The 15,557-nt window shown below is 40.9% G+C and overlaps 1 protein-coding gene across 1 annotated transcript in view; it reads right to left on the bottom strand.

The window, feature by feature from the left end:
- LOC146971051 (sodium channel protein type 2 subunit alpha-like) overlaps positions 1 to 15,557 on the bottom strand; it is a 52,790-nt gene that overhangs the window by 21,243 nt on the left and 15,990 nt on the right. The window contains exons 9-16 of the mRNA XM_085805026.1: positions 8,824 to 8,965; positions 7,148 to 7,345; positions 6,880 to 7,065; positions 5,897 to 6,268; positions 5,651 to 5,762; positions 3,141 to 3,379; positions 1,343 to 1,516; positions 25 to 381 (exon numbers count right to left, since the gene is read on the bottom strand). Of these exons, the coding sequence (XP_085661152.1) occupies positions 25 to 381; positions 1,343 to 1,516; positions 3,141 to 3,379; positions 5,651 to 5,762; positions 5,897 to 6,268; positions 6,880 to 7,065; positions 7,148 to 7,345; positions 8,824 to 8,965 (1,780 nt within the window). The remainder of the gene's footprint in view (positions 1 to 24; positions 382 to 1,342; positions 1,517 to 3,140; positions 3,380 to 5,650; positions 5,763 to 5,896; positions 6,269 to 6,879; positions 7,066 to 7,147; positions 7,346 to 8,823; positions 8,966 to 15,557) is intronic.

Below are 15,557 nucleotides of genomic sequence, written 5' to 3'. Positions count from 1 at the left end.
ATCTGTAAGTAAATGAATACTCACCACCAAGTTCCCTATGACCATGACCAACATAAACACCAGGATGCAGAGGGGCTGCCCGGCCACTTCCATACAATCCCACATTGTCTCGATCCACTCGCCACACAGCACCCGGAACACGATTAGGAAAGAGTGGAAGAAGTCCTTCATGTGCCAGCGAGGCAGCTGACAGTCCATTGAGATCTTGCACACACAATCCTGATAGGCCTTCCCAAACAGCTGCATGCCCACCACAGCAAAGATAAAAACGATGATGGCCAGCACCAGTGTCAGGTTCCCCAGGGCTCCCACTGAGTTGCCGATGATCTTGATGAGAGTGTTGAGAGTTGGCCAGGACTTCGCCAGTTTGAAGACTCGTAACTAACGACCAGAACAGAGTGAGAAAGACAAATGATCTTTACATCATCTATACAAGACAACACTGGATGTTCATGACGGAAAATTATGTTGTCAGATGAATGTTATCAGTGAGATAACACTGTCACGACCCATCCATCCATCCATCCATCCATCCATCCATCCATCCATCCATCCATCCATCCACTAATCCAGTGGTTCTCAACTGGTGGGTCGGAACCCAAAAGTGGGTCGCGGACCCGTTCTGGATGGGTTGCGGACAGCTTGGCAAAAAAGTAAATAATATTTAATGCACATCTGATGTTGGACATGTCTTTTATTTTGAAAAATAACTTATTTTGAAAGGCACACGAGACACGTGAACACATGCAGTTGTAATGGTCCTCCTCAGTTTCTTATTGCAGTGGGTCTTTATTTTGTGCAATTTGATATTTATTCACTTTTGTGAATATGCTCTGAATGCAGAGATGCATTAGAAGTCAAATATATCATTTTGTTGGTCTCCATTTTGTGCAGTTTGATATTTTTTTATTCACTTTCGTACATGCAGTTGTCATGGTCCTCCTCAGTTTCATTCATGTGCCCTGAAATGCACTTTGCTCAATAAAGAGCAAAATGAGTTTTTTTAAAGGCTTAAAAAAAAAATCTTGGTTTGAATTCTATAAAAGTGGGTCGCGTCTTAATGACCATGGGAAAATGTGGGTCCCAGAGTGAGACTAGTTGAGAACCCCTGCACTAATCCATCCATCCATCCATCCATCCATCCATCCATCCATCCATCCATCCATCCATCCATCCATCCATCCATCCATCCATCCATCCATCCATCCACTAATCCATCCATCCATCCATCCATCCATCCATCCATCCATCCATCCATCCATCCATCCATCCATCCACCAATCTTTCCATCCATCCATCCATCCATCCATATTGCTCTGTTGAGAGTCAAAGCTTGTTTTACCAGTCTAAAAGATCGTAGCACAGACAGCCCCTCTACATTGGAAAGACCCAACTCCATCAGACTGAGGCAAACGATGATGCCGTCAAAGATGTTCCAGCCATGTTGGAAGTAGTAGTAAGGGTCCATGGCAATCAGCTTCAGCACCATCTCAGCTGTAAAGATCCCTGTAAACACCTGAAAAAAAACACAGCGACAGAAACAAGTTTCAGTTGTTTAATTTCACATTTTTGCCACAATAAATCATCTAAACAACAAAGAGGCTGTAATAATGCAGCAGCCCCTTGGTAATAAAACTGTTTCACCAGTTCTGTGAAGTAACAACAGCATCTGCTGTCAAAATGTATTTTGTATGTGTTTTATTTCACCATCTCTGTTTTTTTAGACTTTGACTTTGACTTAGACTTAGACTTTGCTGATGATGCACTTTTGCTTTCCTTACACAGGATAGTGAAAAGGACGAGCGACACTCTGTCCCGCTACGTGCGCGTGCATGTGTGTGTGAGGGGAAGCTCAGCTGTGTGCCGCATGCTGGAGGTGGATGCAACACACACACACACACACACACACACACACACACACACACACACACACACACACACACACAATTGGCCTAGTGACAATGGCAGAGGGAGATAAATGTTCAGTGTGGTTAAGTCATGTGACAACATGAGTAAAACATCAAGAAAGTTTTCCACCACAGAGCTTGTTTTGGGTCTGCCCTAAAATCACACTGTTTTTCAGAAACTCAATTTCCAGTCTAAGGTATCTGTTCAAAATTTTTGCTTTTGAAGTTGTCACTTAAGAATGTAAATATATGACGATTTATGCAATGTTAATTCTTTTTACTTTCACTTCAAAATGCAGTGTAGCTTTTAAGAGGTGTCAGAACTAAATGATGTCAGAGAGCTGACATGCTGTATTGTACTAGGAAATCTCACTGCTAGTGTTGCACGCAAAATCAATAATTTGGCTTGATTCCTAAAGGTAGACATCTTTATTTTCTTTTTTTGGTTAATGGTTTTCCTACTGTTTCAAAGTTATAAAAATGTGGCAGCATACTGTGTCCAGTACATAAATAATCCTCACACACACAGGAGATGTGACCCCTGAGCAATATACCTGCCTTAGATCACTGAATATTTTAACAAAACAGTTCATGTAAAAAAAATACCAAGATGAGAAAAATATACTATTAAATCAGATGAAATATCAGGGGCTGGGAAAAGAGTGTTATCATGGAACAAACTCATGCTTTTGATAACCTGAATGTATCAATTTACTAATGATGAATGTGAATATGAGCATCCATAGCTCCTAAAAGAGAGCACCAGAGGGTGGAGGTAATGCACCGACAACACTTGCCAACTGCCAAATAACATCAGAAATGTGTTTTACGGTGGCACCCAGACATGCATACAACATTAGTGCTGGCAACTAAAACAATGGATGACGTCCAACACTGCGAGGGAAGCAGGCAAGCAGAGGGGATTGGGTACCGCATCTGGCAGCGGCCACTATGAATGTGCACCCTGCCCTTCACAGATCTTCTTGTTTGTTTGGTCGCATTTGTGTGGGCCCCCAGAGGCCGGCCTCAGCTCTGGCAAAGGATCCTCATGACCCTACAAGTCCAGCTCAGCATCACTGGCTATAGAAGTGCAGCTGTCTGATACAGAAATACATTATCTGAATAACTCAACTCATTCATTGCTCATCTACCACCTAACAACACTTAGGTGAGAATGTGTTAAATGCAGCATATCTGCGCTCTGTTATCATTAACCCCGCCCCCCCCACTTACCAGATTGCCCACTGAGAGCATGGTGTTGAACTCATCAGTCATGGGGTAGTGCTCCAAGGCCATGAAGAGGGTGTTCAGCACAATGCATATGGTGATGCCGAGATCCAGGAAAGGATCATTAACCATTAACTTCACCCAGTCTTTCATCTTGAGCCACCAGGGGCAGCAGTCCCATATCAGGTACTTCTTGGCAAATGTGTACCAGCAGGGATGACACTTTTGCCTCGACTCCTCCAGCTCTGCAAAGAGGCACCATTATTAACTATTCATCCTCAGACTTTTATGTTGAATTTCCACTTGAAAAATTTGTTTTCACTTTCTTTTCAAAAACGAGTGGCCATACTCCGAGTGTGAACAACATGTGAATTACAAGAGCAATCCTGAGAGGAAGAGAGTTGGATGAGATGAACATGTAGGTCAGGTTCATGTCTTCTAAACTTCAATAACCAAATAAATAACATTCCTATTCTTAACCCTTAAAGGGATAGTTCACCAAAAATTCAAATTTCACTCATTGTCTACTCACCCTCATGTCGACTAAGAGCTGTGAGAAGTTCTCCGTCCCCTCTCTGAGTTACAGGGGGGTCCGCGCAGCAGTATTTGTCCATATAATGGTTGTCAATGGATACCAACTTTCTTCGTCCAAAAAGACACACCAAAAAACATCCAAATACCTCCATACTGCTCGTCTGTAATGTCCCTCTTGTATTGAAGCCCCGACATGAGAAATTGTTCCGCTGGTCAGTGCAAATCACGCGAGATTTGCACTGACACAGGAAGAGCAGCGAACCGAGACACTGGAAGCTTCCGCTACAAACAAGCTTAAAATATAGACTACATTCATTTTTTTCGGAACAATTTCTCATGTCGGGGCTTCAATACAAGAGGGACATTACAGACGAGCAGTATGGAGGTATTTGGATGTTTTTTGGTGTGTCTTTTTGGACGAAGAAAGTTGGTATCCATTGACAACCATTATATGGACAAATACTGCTGCGCGGACCCCCCCTTTTTTCACAGCTCTTAGTTGACATGAGGGTGAGTAGATAATGAGTGAAATTTGAATTTTGGGTAAACTATCCCTTTAAGCTTTAGAGAAGCTGGAGGGGGTTTCTTACCAACACAACAGACCCATTTTACTCCTTTTCCATTTTTTGCTGAAGTCTGCTGTTTGGCGCTTCAGGACGGTGCCATGTCATAATTCCGAATTCCGAAATCTCAGTGTTTCGACATCCCATTGTTTTCCGGCATCCCGTTGTTCCAAAATTTCAATGTTTCGAACCCTAACCATAACCATCAGTATCTGATACAAGTGAAAGAAAACCTGTGCCCGTGCACACTGCACATCAGACAACGTTATTGTCCGTAGCCCTTACCCTAACCCCCATAAGGGCGGCATTAAGAGAACCTCTGGCAAAGAAAAAGATCTAGAAGGGCTCCTTTATCCCCAATTCCATTTCCATAATCAACAAGACACAGTAAAGGGGATCTTGAAGTGCAGATGTTTCCTGTATGTATGTATTTTTACTATGTGATCATTGTTGATTTGTTTTTTCTTATGTAAGTCTTGCTGGCGAGTGTCTGTGTTCTTTTTATGTAAGTGAGACCAAAGATGAAGATTCCTGCCTTGGCGGAACAATAAAGTTTTCTATCTATCTATTCTACCTATCTAACCTGCCGCGGGGAGTCAGCACCACGGAGAGCTCCCCAAACAACCCAGACCCCAGCGCGTTGTTTGCACACAACTTGACGCCTAGTATACCGTAATCACATATCGGAACAACAGGGCGTCAGAACAGTGGGAAGGTTGAAACACTGAGATTTTGGAACAATGGGTTATTTTTCGGAATAATGTGATGTTGGAATTATGAGTGGACGCCCTTCAGGACAGACATGGGAATGGTAGCGATCCTTTGGTCAAAATTTTGGCAGCCGTGCTTACATATAGCTCTGGAAAAAATAAAGAGACCACTCCAAAATGTTGTTAATAAATCAGCTTCTCTACATGTATGGCAGCCATCGATTCCAGTGTCTATTGAACTCCAACACAAGCACCTCACTCTACTTAGCTGATCACCTGAACCAAATCAATTTTAAATATGAGGAAGATTATAAATAAATAAATAAAAACACTGCTGTGATTAAAAATTGGGATTATTCCACCAATGTTGATTTCTAAACTCTTCCTAAGTTTAAAAAGTAGTGTTGTGTTGTTTTAAAATGAATATGAACTTTTCTTTGCATTATACAAGGTCTGAAAACACTGGAACTTTTTTGTTACTTTGACCAGTTGCCATTTTCTGCAAAAAATGCTCTAAATGACAATATTTTTATTTCCAATTTGGGAGAAATGATGTCAGTAGGTTATAGAATGAAACAAAAGTGTTAATTTTACCCAAACAGATAGCTATGAATAGTAAAACCAGAGGAACTGATCATTTTGAAGTGGTCTCTTAATTTTTTCCAGAGCTTGTATATCTAATAACCAAATAATAACCAAAAGAGCTTACCCTCCATGGCATCACTGAGGAAGCTGACAGAGCTCAGCCCTCTTTTTCTTTGTACTGGAGGAGGATCTGTCACTGTTGGGGAAGGCTGGAGGAAAGGCCTGGGAGACGTGTCCTGGTAGATAGGAAACAAAGATAAATTATATACAAGGCTTTCTACTCACTTCTATTTAGTTTAGTCTAGAAACACATAACACGTATTTTACTTTTAGAGGATGTTAAAATGACACCCAGGCTTTTATCACTCACCGTGTCTTCTCTAACCCTCTCCATGCTGTAACCAAGCATGGAGGTGGGCGTGTGCAAACCCACGGTGGTGACTCCATTCTGGTCGAGGGAAACGTTGAGCCGACCGTTGACGGTGAGGCTCGGGGTGAAGACTTGGGAGCAGTGACTCCTCACGCTGCCCGTCCTCCTCTTCCAGGGCGTTGCTGTGGAATTGGCGCGACTCCTAAAGGCGTCCCCGTGAACGCTGTACTCGTCATCCCCAAAATCGGCCTCCGAGTTGTTGCGCGCCCGGAAAGCGCTGAAGATGCTGACCTGGCTTCCTCTCCTGGTGCTGAGGGGGTGAGAGGACAGCGTGGCCAGCAGAGGGTGGGCTGGGAGGGGAGACAGAGGAGGCTGCAGAGACACAGAGGACACCACGTTATCTCTGATCACCTCCGACATCAGAGGCTATTGTTTATTGTTTGTTTATTGTTTATTGAGGATCCCCATTAGCCGACGCACAAACGCCAGGCTAGTCTTCCTGGGGTCCTTTTCAAAATAAAATACCAATACACCGATCCAGTTACAAAACATACACAGGTCCAGTTACAATAAAAAGAAAGGAAAAAAGAAAGTTCTCAAAATGATAACATGAAAGATTAACTCTTAAGTCTAAAAAGTGACTTCACATGTTTCTTAAATGCTTTTTTACTTGCAATAGTCCTAATATTTAAATGAAGAGTATTCCATAACGAAATGCCTCTATATACAACAGTGCTTTTCATTGAATTAGTTCTTGGTCGTGGTTGAAGCTCTGGTACTGTAGTGGTGAACATCAGTATTATAACCAATCTGATTAAAAAGAGCTGTAGGATACTTGTTATGAATAATGTTTCGAATAAATAACAATGAACTGCTGGATAACCTATGAATAACCTTCAGCCATCCAAGACAAGAATGCATACGGTCAACACGGTCAAGCTCAGACTTGGGTGATATCAAGTCCAACTGTGGAGAGATCTTACCATTGGCTCGTCCAGTGGGTCAAACTTCTCCTCGGCAGCTTCTTCTTCTGTTTCCTCTGACAGCGTCCTGTGAGATCTTCTTCTTCTGCAGCTGCTACGTCGTATACTTCCCATCTTCTGACAGAATGGAGAAAGCTCTGGCGATAACACTGAGTCTGTCTCCTGGGCTTGTCTCCTTGCTGCCAACTACACACAGAAAAAAAACAAAAAACGACATTACAGGGTATGTTGTTTGCCATGAGATGAAAACATGCTGCGATGCACCTACTCTTTGCTCTCGTCGAAGGTGCTCCATGGCCAGCTGAAACTCCCTCTCTTTCTGCCAGGCTTCAGCAATTGTGGCCTGATTCTGCTCCTCGTAGGCCATGGCCACCACAGCCAGGATCAAGTTGACGAGGTAGAAGGAGCCCAGGAAGATTACCAGCACAAAGAAAACCATGTAGGTCTTCCCCGCCGAGCGCAGAGTCTGAAGGAGCAGACGGGATGTCAGTAAAGGCCGTTTGCATTTTTTATACTTTTGACATAATGCAGATAATGACATGATGTAATGGTTATAATGGCAAACATTTTAATCAATATTTTATTTCATTGCTGAGGTAATGTGAGTTTTTGTTTGACTTTGTGTTGCTCTCTCCTTATTAAAGGGATAGTTCACCCAAAATTCAAATTTCACTCATTGTCTACTCACCCTCATGTCAACTAAGAGCTGTGAGAATTTTCAGAGTCCTCCGTTCCTTCTCTGAGTTACGGGGGGGGGGTCCATGCAGCAGTATTTGTCCATATAATGGTTGTCAATGGATACCAACTTTCTTCGTCCAAAAAGACACACCAAAAAACATCCAAATACCTCCATACTGCTCGTCTGTAATGTCCCTCTTGTATTGAAGCCCCGACATGGGAAATTGTTCCGAAAAAAATTAAATAAGATTAAGATGCTTTATTGTCATTGTATATCATACAACGAAATTTCCATTTGAGGCATTCCCAGGTACCCATAGCAGCATTTAAAATAAGTCTATATTTTAAGCTTGTTTGTAGCGGAAGCTCCCAGTGTCTCGGTTCACTGCTCTTCCTGTGTCAGTGACCGGCGGAACAATTTCTCATGTCGGGGCTTCAATACCAGAGGGACATTACAGATGAGCAGTATGGAGGTATTTGGATGTTTTTTGGTGTGTCTTTTTGGACGAAGAAAGTTGGTATCCCCCCGTAACTCAGAGAAGGGACGGAGGACTCTGAAATTGTTCACAGCTCTTAGTCGACATGAGGGTGAGTAGATAATGAGTGAAATTTGAATTTTGGGTGAACTATCCCTTTAAAGCCTGCCCTGCCTATACTTGTAATTATATTGAGATACTACATTACTGTACAGACACTATAGGTCAAAGGAGGCAGCTACTACTTTTGTCATGTTATTGCCTTATTGTTGTTCAATATTCACTACCCTTTTATCTCCTGTTTTCTATGTTCTTTTTTGTCTCAATTCACTTTTAAGTGATACTTAGCTCTGTGTTCACTGGCTTGTTGCTAGTTGAGTGTTTTTCTCACTGACAACCACTTTCTACTGCTAAAAGTGTTTTTTCTAAAAGAATTTTGAATCAAATAAATATTAAAGCTGTGTACTGTTAAAACCAAAACAAAATTGCAGCTGGAAAACCAAAACAAAGAGCTGAAAGACACTAAACAGCTGAGACAGGTGCTTATTCTCTGTAGGTTAACTTGATAATCACATTACACTGATGTTAATAGAAATATTATTATTAAGGTTATCCTTTGCACACACTTATAACAGCTGATTTACATCTAGTTTAATAAGAGTTGTTTTCATCCTGCTGCTAATGTTTTTGTCTGCATAGACTAGAAAACTGATTATTATTCTGGGGAGGTTAAAAAAAAAAAAAGCACAGATTATTGGTAGAATGGAAATCATATATTCAAAAATGGCACCTGATGGAAAAGTTTTTCCCAGTAGTCTTGTGTCATGAGCCGGAAAAGAGCGAGAAAAGCCCAGCCGAAAGTATCAAAACTGGTGTAGCCATAGTTTGGATTTCTTCCTACTTTTAGGCAGTCAAATCCATCTGGACACTTCCTGTAATGCACAGACAGTTAAAAGGCAGGGGACATATGATTATAGGACAGGACTGATAAACAAATGCAGCACACAAGTGAATGGAAAGCAGCTGGGACAGATATAGCTGTGGTTGCGTGCGGGCTGCTTTACCAGAGTTAAAAACATCTCCAGTATCTACATGTAGCCCGGTGGCCTTTGACTCCACAGGGGAGAGAAGCGGATGAGTCAGTAAGTACATACACTGCTATCATCACCATTATTTCAACTGAAGAGGGCACTTGAAATTCATTCCAGGCAGGAGCACTAAAATGCACTGGAGCAAAAGGGATTACACTGAGCCAGATGGATATCAAATTGCAGTTCAAAAAATGTTTCAGCTCGATGCCTCCATCTCTGATCTTCATTGTCAGCATAGTGGCATTACAGCAAATATTTAAGTCCAGCAGCTGAGAACAAGCTGGACTGCCATGTCAAGCTGAGTGCAGAATAATTTCGTAATGGCTGGGAAACAGCTGGGCGGGAGAGCGCTGCTGTGAGAACAGCTGTAGATCTCACCAACAGGCCAGCTAAGCAGGAATGCTCACTAATATCCAGCAGTGAGGACAGAGGAGGCTGCGTGAGGCCAGCGACATCTTCCTGTCAGGCTGTTCCTTCCCTCTGTGGCTCTGCTCAAGCTGCCATCAATCTGCTGCCCGCTTTTCATTCACAGGACAAAACATACAAACCTGAAGATACTACAAGTACCGTCTGGACTGCACAGCGGTTTTACAACATTTACCCCATTGACCACATCATGATGCTTTGTGAAGACATTGCTGAAAACCAATTGTCAAAGCATACTACTGTATAGTCTACACACTGACATGCCACCTTCCAGGAGGCTTTTTTTATTTTTATTTTTTTCCTCTCCACATGTAAACAACAGGGTATACATTAGGGGTGGGAGAAAAAATCGATTCACATAAATATTGCAATATCTTTTTTGACGATTTTTAAATAGATTTTTTTTTTCAAAAATCAAAAAATTTTTTGAATTATTTTTTGTTTTTTGAATTATTTTTGTTGTTTTTGAATGTTTTAAAATATTGTGCAATGTGCATTTGTTAGCCTTTTTTACATACAGAGAGTACAGGTTTTGAAAAGGGTTTAAGTTCACTTTATAATGTTAATGTTAAAAGTATGTTCAGTGTTTCCCACAGGATTTCAGGAGACCATGGCGCGGGGGGGGGGGGACGGGGGGGGGACGATGGGTCGTTGGTCCGACGGGGGGGGCGATATACTGTAGCGCCGCAGCTGAGCAATTAGCGCGATATAGCGCATTTAGCTCTCCCCTGTCTGTGTATCTATGTGCAGGCAGAGATCAGAGATCAGAGATGGTGTTTCAAATAACCATGCTAGTGTTTCACCAGCTCTCATCTCCGCCAGTCAGCCTCTCAAACTGCCGCCTCGCTTGCGTGCGGGCGCACCGCACGTAGACACACGTGAGAAAAAAAAAAATTTGAAATTTTTTTTTTTTTTTTTTTTTTAATTTTTTTTTTTTTTTTCTGTGAGAGACTGTGGCGGGCCCTAACGAGCCGCCACAGTCTCTTTAATTAATGGGAAACACTGATGTTAATTTATAGGCTCCTACAGTATTTGTGTGCAGATAAATATTAAAAATGCAGACTAAAAATCGAGAGAATCGGCAATATCGTAGAATCGCAATTTAAATCGAATCGCCATCCAAAAAATCGTAGAAGAATCGAATCGGGAGAAAAGCATATCGTCCCAGCCATAGTATACATAGAGATCCATGAATTACATTCTACGTGTGGAGCGGCTGAAAAAAATCAGATACAACTGAAAAGGGAACAACAAAAAAATATTATTAAATTATTAAATTACACTGTATACAGATCCAAGAGAAAAGAATATGAATAAGACAAATCTCAAGTATTTCCATCTGTGTCCCATCACGTCCATTTCTCCCATTTAGTCAAAAAGACATTTTCCTTCATTCTAAGTGTCATTCTCTCCATGTTATGGACTTCTCTAATGATTTCTAACCATTCGTTCACAGCTGGTGGCTCGGCCTTATACCATCTTCTTGTTTTTTTTTTTTTACATGTGACCACCAGTAATATTTTTATTAAATAGGCCTATCTGTCTTTGACCAGGACATAGTGATTCAAGTTCCCAAGGTACATAACACTACATTCTTTAGAGGCTTTGAATTCACAACATTGCAACTCAGTAAACTGTAAAATAACTATGCTTATCCATGGAGATGCTGTTAAAGAAATTATTATTTAATTTACGTTTCTTGTACAGATGAGTTCACTGTTAATGTATTTTTTTGTATTTTCAGAGCTGAAATGTTGAGTCACATGATTCATCAGTTGACCATCACAATACTGATCAACACATATTGTTATTTGTTGATCAATATTTTATATGGAATAATAGTAAATATACCACAGTTAAAGCTCCTCAGTTGTTATGATTTACTGCTTTTCTTTGTCCTATGTTACAATTACAGTAATACAAAAGCCTGAGGTGTATAACTGTCACTAATCTGTGCTTTAGGAATCAGTGATGGTAAAATGTATAAATAAATAAATAAATAAATAAATAAATGTATTTACTTATTATAATCTAATGGAGACTATGTTTGCATAGATTGTTTATATTACAATAGAAAAGGCGATTTTAGGTCCAATTTGTTGCTCATCTATTTATTCAGAGCACCATGTTTTTCTTAATAATATCTAATTGCTGTTGCCTAAACATGCAAAGCCCACAAAAACACACACACAAAAAAACACTGCCTAATGTTGTGGTTGCTAATCTTATTACCACACCGTAGGCCGTTGCTGTCACTTAAAAGCGTCTATGTGAATGTGAAGCTTCCCTTGCAATTAGATGCTGGTGTAATGTCCCACAGGTTTCTATGGTAACTGCCCTGGAGACTGAGGATGCACTCCTGAAGGAGAGCTGCTGCGACACATGTACCCACTGTGGGATCTGAGTGAAGCACTAACGACATGGAAGACCACATGTCATACTGGTGTTTTCTCTCTTACTACACTCTACTCATTAGTCATACACAGCAGACAGTGAAATATTAAAATCTATTACTCAATATTAATATTACTTTATACTGATAGTTATTATTTCTCTTTAGAGAAGGGATGTCACGATTACTTGTTTTCACAATTAATCGCGGTATTAAACGCCACAATAAGTTAATCGTAAAGATTCCCAAATACCGTCACTTCCCAACCATATCAGCAGATGTGTGCCAAAATAAAGGTAAATGTTCAGGTACTGGTCCAACTAATGTAACATTGAATTGATAGGAATTTAAATGTTAGTGTCATTTGTATTTTTAAAAAAACAAAACAAAAAATGATATGTAAACATTTGGTATAGATAACAATTTATGACCTGAATATTTCAAACACTTCCCCTGGGGATTTAGCCTAGAAATCTAGATGCACCCTAGGGGCAGCAAATATATTTGCTCTGTAGGTGGGTCTAGAAACGAGCCATAGGAACTTTTTGAGTCTCGAACACCGATTGTGTTCACCAATCACAGCGCTCTATCTGTTTAGAGAGTCGTTGGGCGGGCTTAACGCCATGACGACATACTTGCGACGGTGAAAAACATGACAAGATGGCTTTGGCAAAGGAATCGTTTGAACTGGCGTTGGCATCAACTTTGAAAGAATTAAACTTGTCATTTTCTTTAAAAGTTGAGCAAGAAACTGCACTGAAGTCATTCATTTCGAAGAAGGATGTATTTGGTGTTTTGTCGACGGGATATGGGAAAAGTTTAATCTACCGACGTCATCCAGCTCTTTGCTCTGATTAGTCATAGCGCTACCCTATTGCCTGCAGAAGCAGTTTGAAAGACAGCCTTCATCCCGCCCCCTGGATTGAGCCGAGGTCTACCGGTCGTTGCCAGACTATACATGTTAATGTTATAGTCTGGCAACGACCGGTAGACCTCGGCTCAATCCAGACTATACATGTTAATGTTATAGTCTGGTTTGTCAGGCTACTGGGGATTAATAATTGGTCCTATATTAATAGATACTTGAAATATTTTGTGTTAACAATGAGTAATGTAATTATTTTTTGACTATATTTGATTTTACACATTCATAGTGTTAATGCATAATAATTAGGGCTGACCCGATTATCATATTTTGATAATCGTAGCTTCGCGGACATAAAATCGATTTTAATCGAAGCTTCGACGGCCGCGGGGGTGCGCGACTGGGGGCGGGGGGCGGCGGGGGTTTGCGCCGTAACGTCTGACCGGGGGGGGTGGGCGGGATCGTAGCAGAAATAATGAAAGTAATGGCAAACAAACACTGCATATCTCCAAAATCAGGCAGGTTTCCGGGATGCCAAGTAGTCTATTCATTGTAATGTAACAATTGCCGATGAGAACCGGTGTCAAAAAGGAAAAAAGGAAGAAAAACAAAACAATCGACTTCATGATCGATTTTCCATGGCAACGAACGAAGCTTCGAAGCTTCGATTTTTTTGGGCCAGCCCTAATAATAATTGTGATAATCGTAACACCGTGATGATTATTTATCGTCAATAATCGTACCAAGAAAATGTATAGTCGTGACATCCCTACTTTTGAGTATCTTTTGAGGAAATTAACCTGAAACTAGAGTTAAGTAACCTTCACTCACATGCTCTTTGAGGAACACCTGCTGATAGTGAGTGGAGCCTCAGCTCTCAGTTCTTTGAGGTTTCAATTTCCAGATGTTGGAAACCTTCCTCTGAGATTCTGCACCATATTGACATTCAATACTATCTCCTAGTTTACCACATCTCACAGGTTTCGACTGGATTCAGATGACTGGGAAACAATGTGCTTTTCTGCTCAGCACAGTTGTAAAGACTGGTCATTTGAGATACGGTTAAAAAAAAAAAAAAAAAGTGTCTGTGTGTCTGTGTCTGAGTCTGAGTCTCTCCTCTGAGCTCTCATCAAGGTGTTAACATCTGTGTATCTGCAGCTTACTGGATGTTTTAGGCCCATTTTAAGCAAATGGTCATCACCATCTTACATAATCAAGGCAACACAGCCATCGGTGTGTAAGAGAAAGGTCTTCACTATGCATGTTTCATATTCTATTCAGCACCTGAGAGCTCGATACAAAGCAACACATGCACACAAATACATTGCAAATTCAGAGAATCATCAACCTGATAACACATGTGCTGCAAATCCCTACACACACAAAAAATAAATAAATACACAAGGATCCTGCAAAATTACCATCCATTTCCTGTAGTTTGTGTAACAGCAGAGAGACATCTGTCAGTGTCGACAGTGTTTTCCCCTCTATCCCGGGCGGGACTCAGGCAGTGGGTGTTCATGCCCACATCAAACCAGTCAAGGGCAAAAGTTGAAGCTGTCTATACAATCAGTCATAATCCTTGATGCACAGTGGCTTTAAGATGCCGGGGATAAGCATTCGCCTCAACTCTACAGTAGCCGTGATGAGAAACAGCCAGGACTTTTGAGCAAATCATTTATCACAAACTTGTTAACCGTCAAGGCTGAAAATATCATTTCAATATGTGTGTGTGCATGTGTGTCCACTTGTGTCTGGGGTGTTTGTGTGCATGTGTGTGACTGTGTGTCAGTGTGTGTCATCATAACGTATCCAAAGCTTTAATTTGGAAATCTACTCAGGGATTACTTGTTGGAATACACTCAAAAGATTAAGCATCCTCTATGTTTTACGTCCTCCATCCTGACCTGCTTAATATCTTGCCCGTCTCCACAGTCAGCAGCAGAAAGTTCCATCTAAAATGTCACAGAAGTTAAAAGGCTGTCTCATTTTACAAACCAAAACATGAGCTAAACCTATGGTTACTTTGCTTCCTAACCTGGTAACCATGTCATGAAGCTGCGCCACTCTGTCCTTCATATCGCATCAATCTAACTGCAAAAAACACAAGCAAATGCTACATACCATACTGACAGAATAATGTTTAAATCAAAGGGACAAAAGGACTAATCCTTGTTCTCTTGTTCTCCATAGAGCCATTAACACACCCATTAGATGAAGAAGAAATCTATACCACTGATGTGAATGCCACTGAATGTGGATCACAGTGCTGTTAAAGCTCCACAAATGGTAGAAACACAAACAATAACAAGCTGCAGACCTAAAAAAAGAAAGAAAAAACAAAGTCCAATTGCAGTGACTCGTAGGTAAACTCTGGGACAGCTGCATAGGTCTCATCAGTACTAGTCTGATCTTACTGACCCACTATTTAAGGGAGTTTAATGACGTCACTTCCCCATGAATGCCCTCAGATGGATCCTCTTTTCGCTCTGACTTGAACACAAATTACTGAATCAGATTTTGCTTCTTGGGAGATTAAGTTCCTGTGTTTTTGGAGGAGAGGTTACAGAGTGAGATTAAAAACCAAAGGGGTGGCTGCACTGATGCCAATAACCACCTCCTCTGTTTGTACACAATAACTGTTAACTCATTAAAATATCATATCACTACCAGTAGAAGCTGAATCCCTTGCAAAATAATAATAATAAAAAAAAGACTTGTTCATATTTGAAATTCTGTGATAAAAAAAA

The sequence above is a fragment of the Trachurus japonicus genome, chromosome 17, assembly GCF_045865225.1.
Source record: "Trachurus japonicus isolate A0001 chromosome 17, Traja_1.0".
Classification (NCBI taxonomy): Eukaryota; Metazoa; Chordata; class Actinopteri; order Carangiformes; family Carangidae; genus Trachurus; species Trachurus japonicus.
This window is presented reverse-complemented; position numbering and strand designations above follow the sequence as displayed.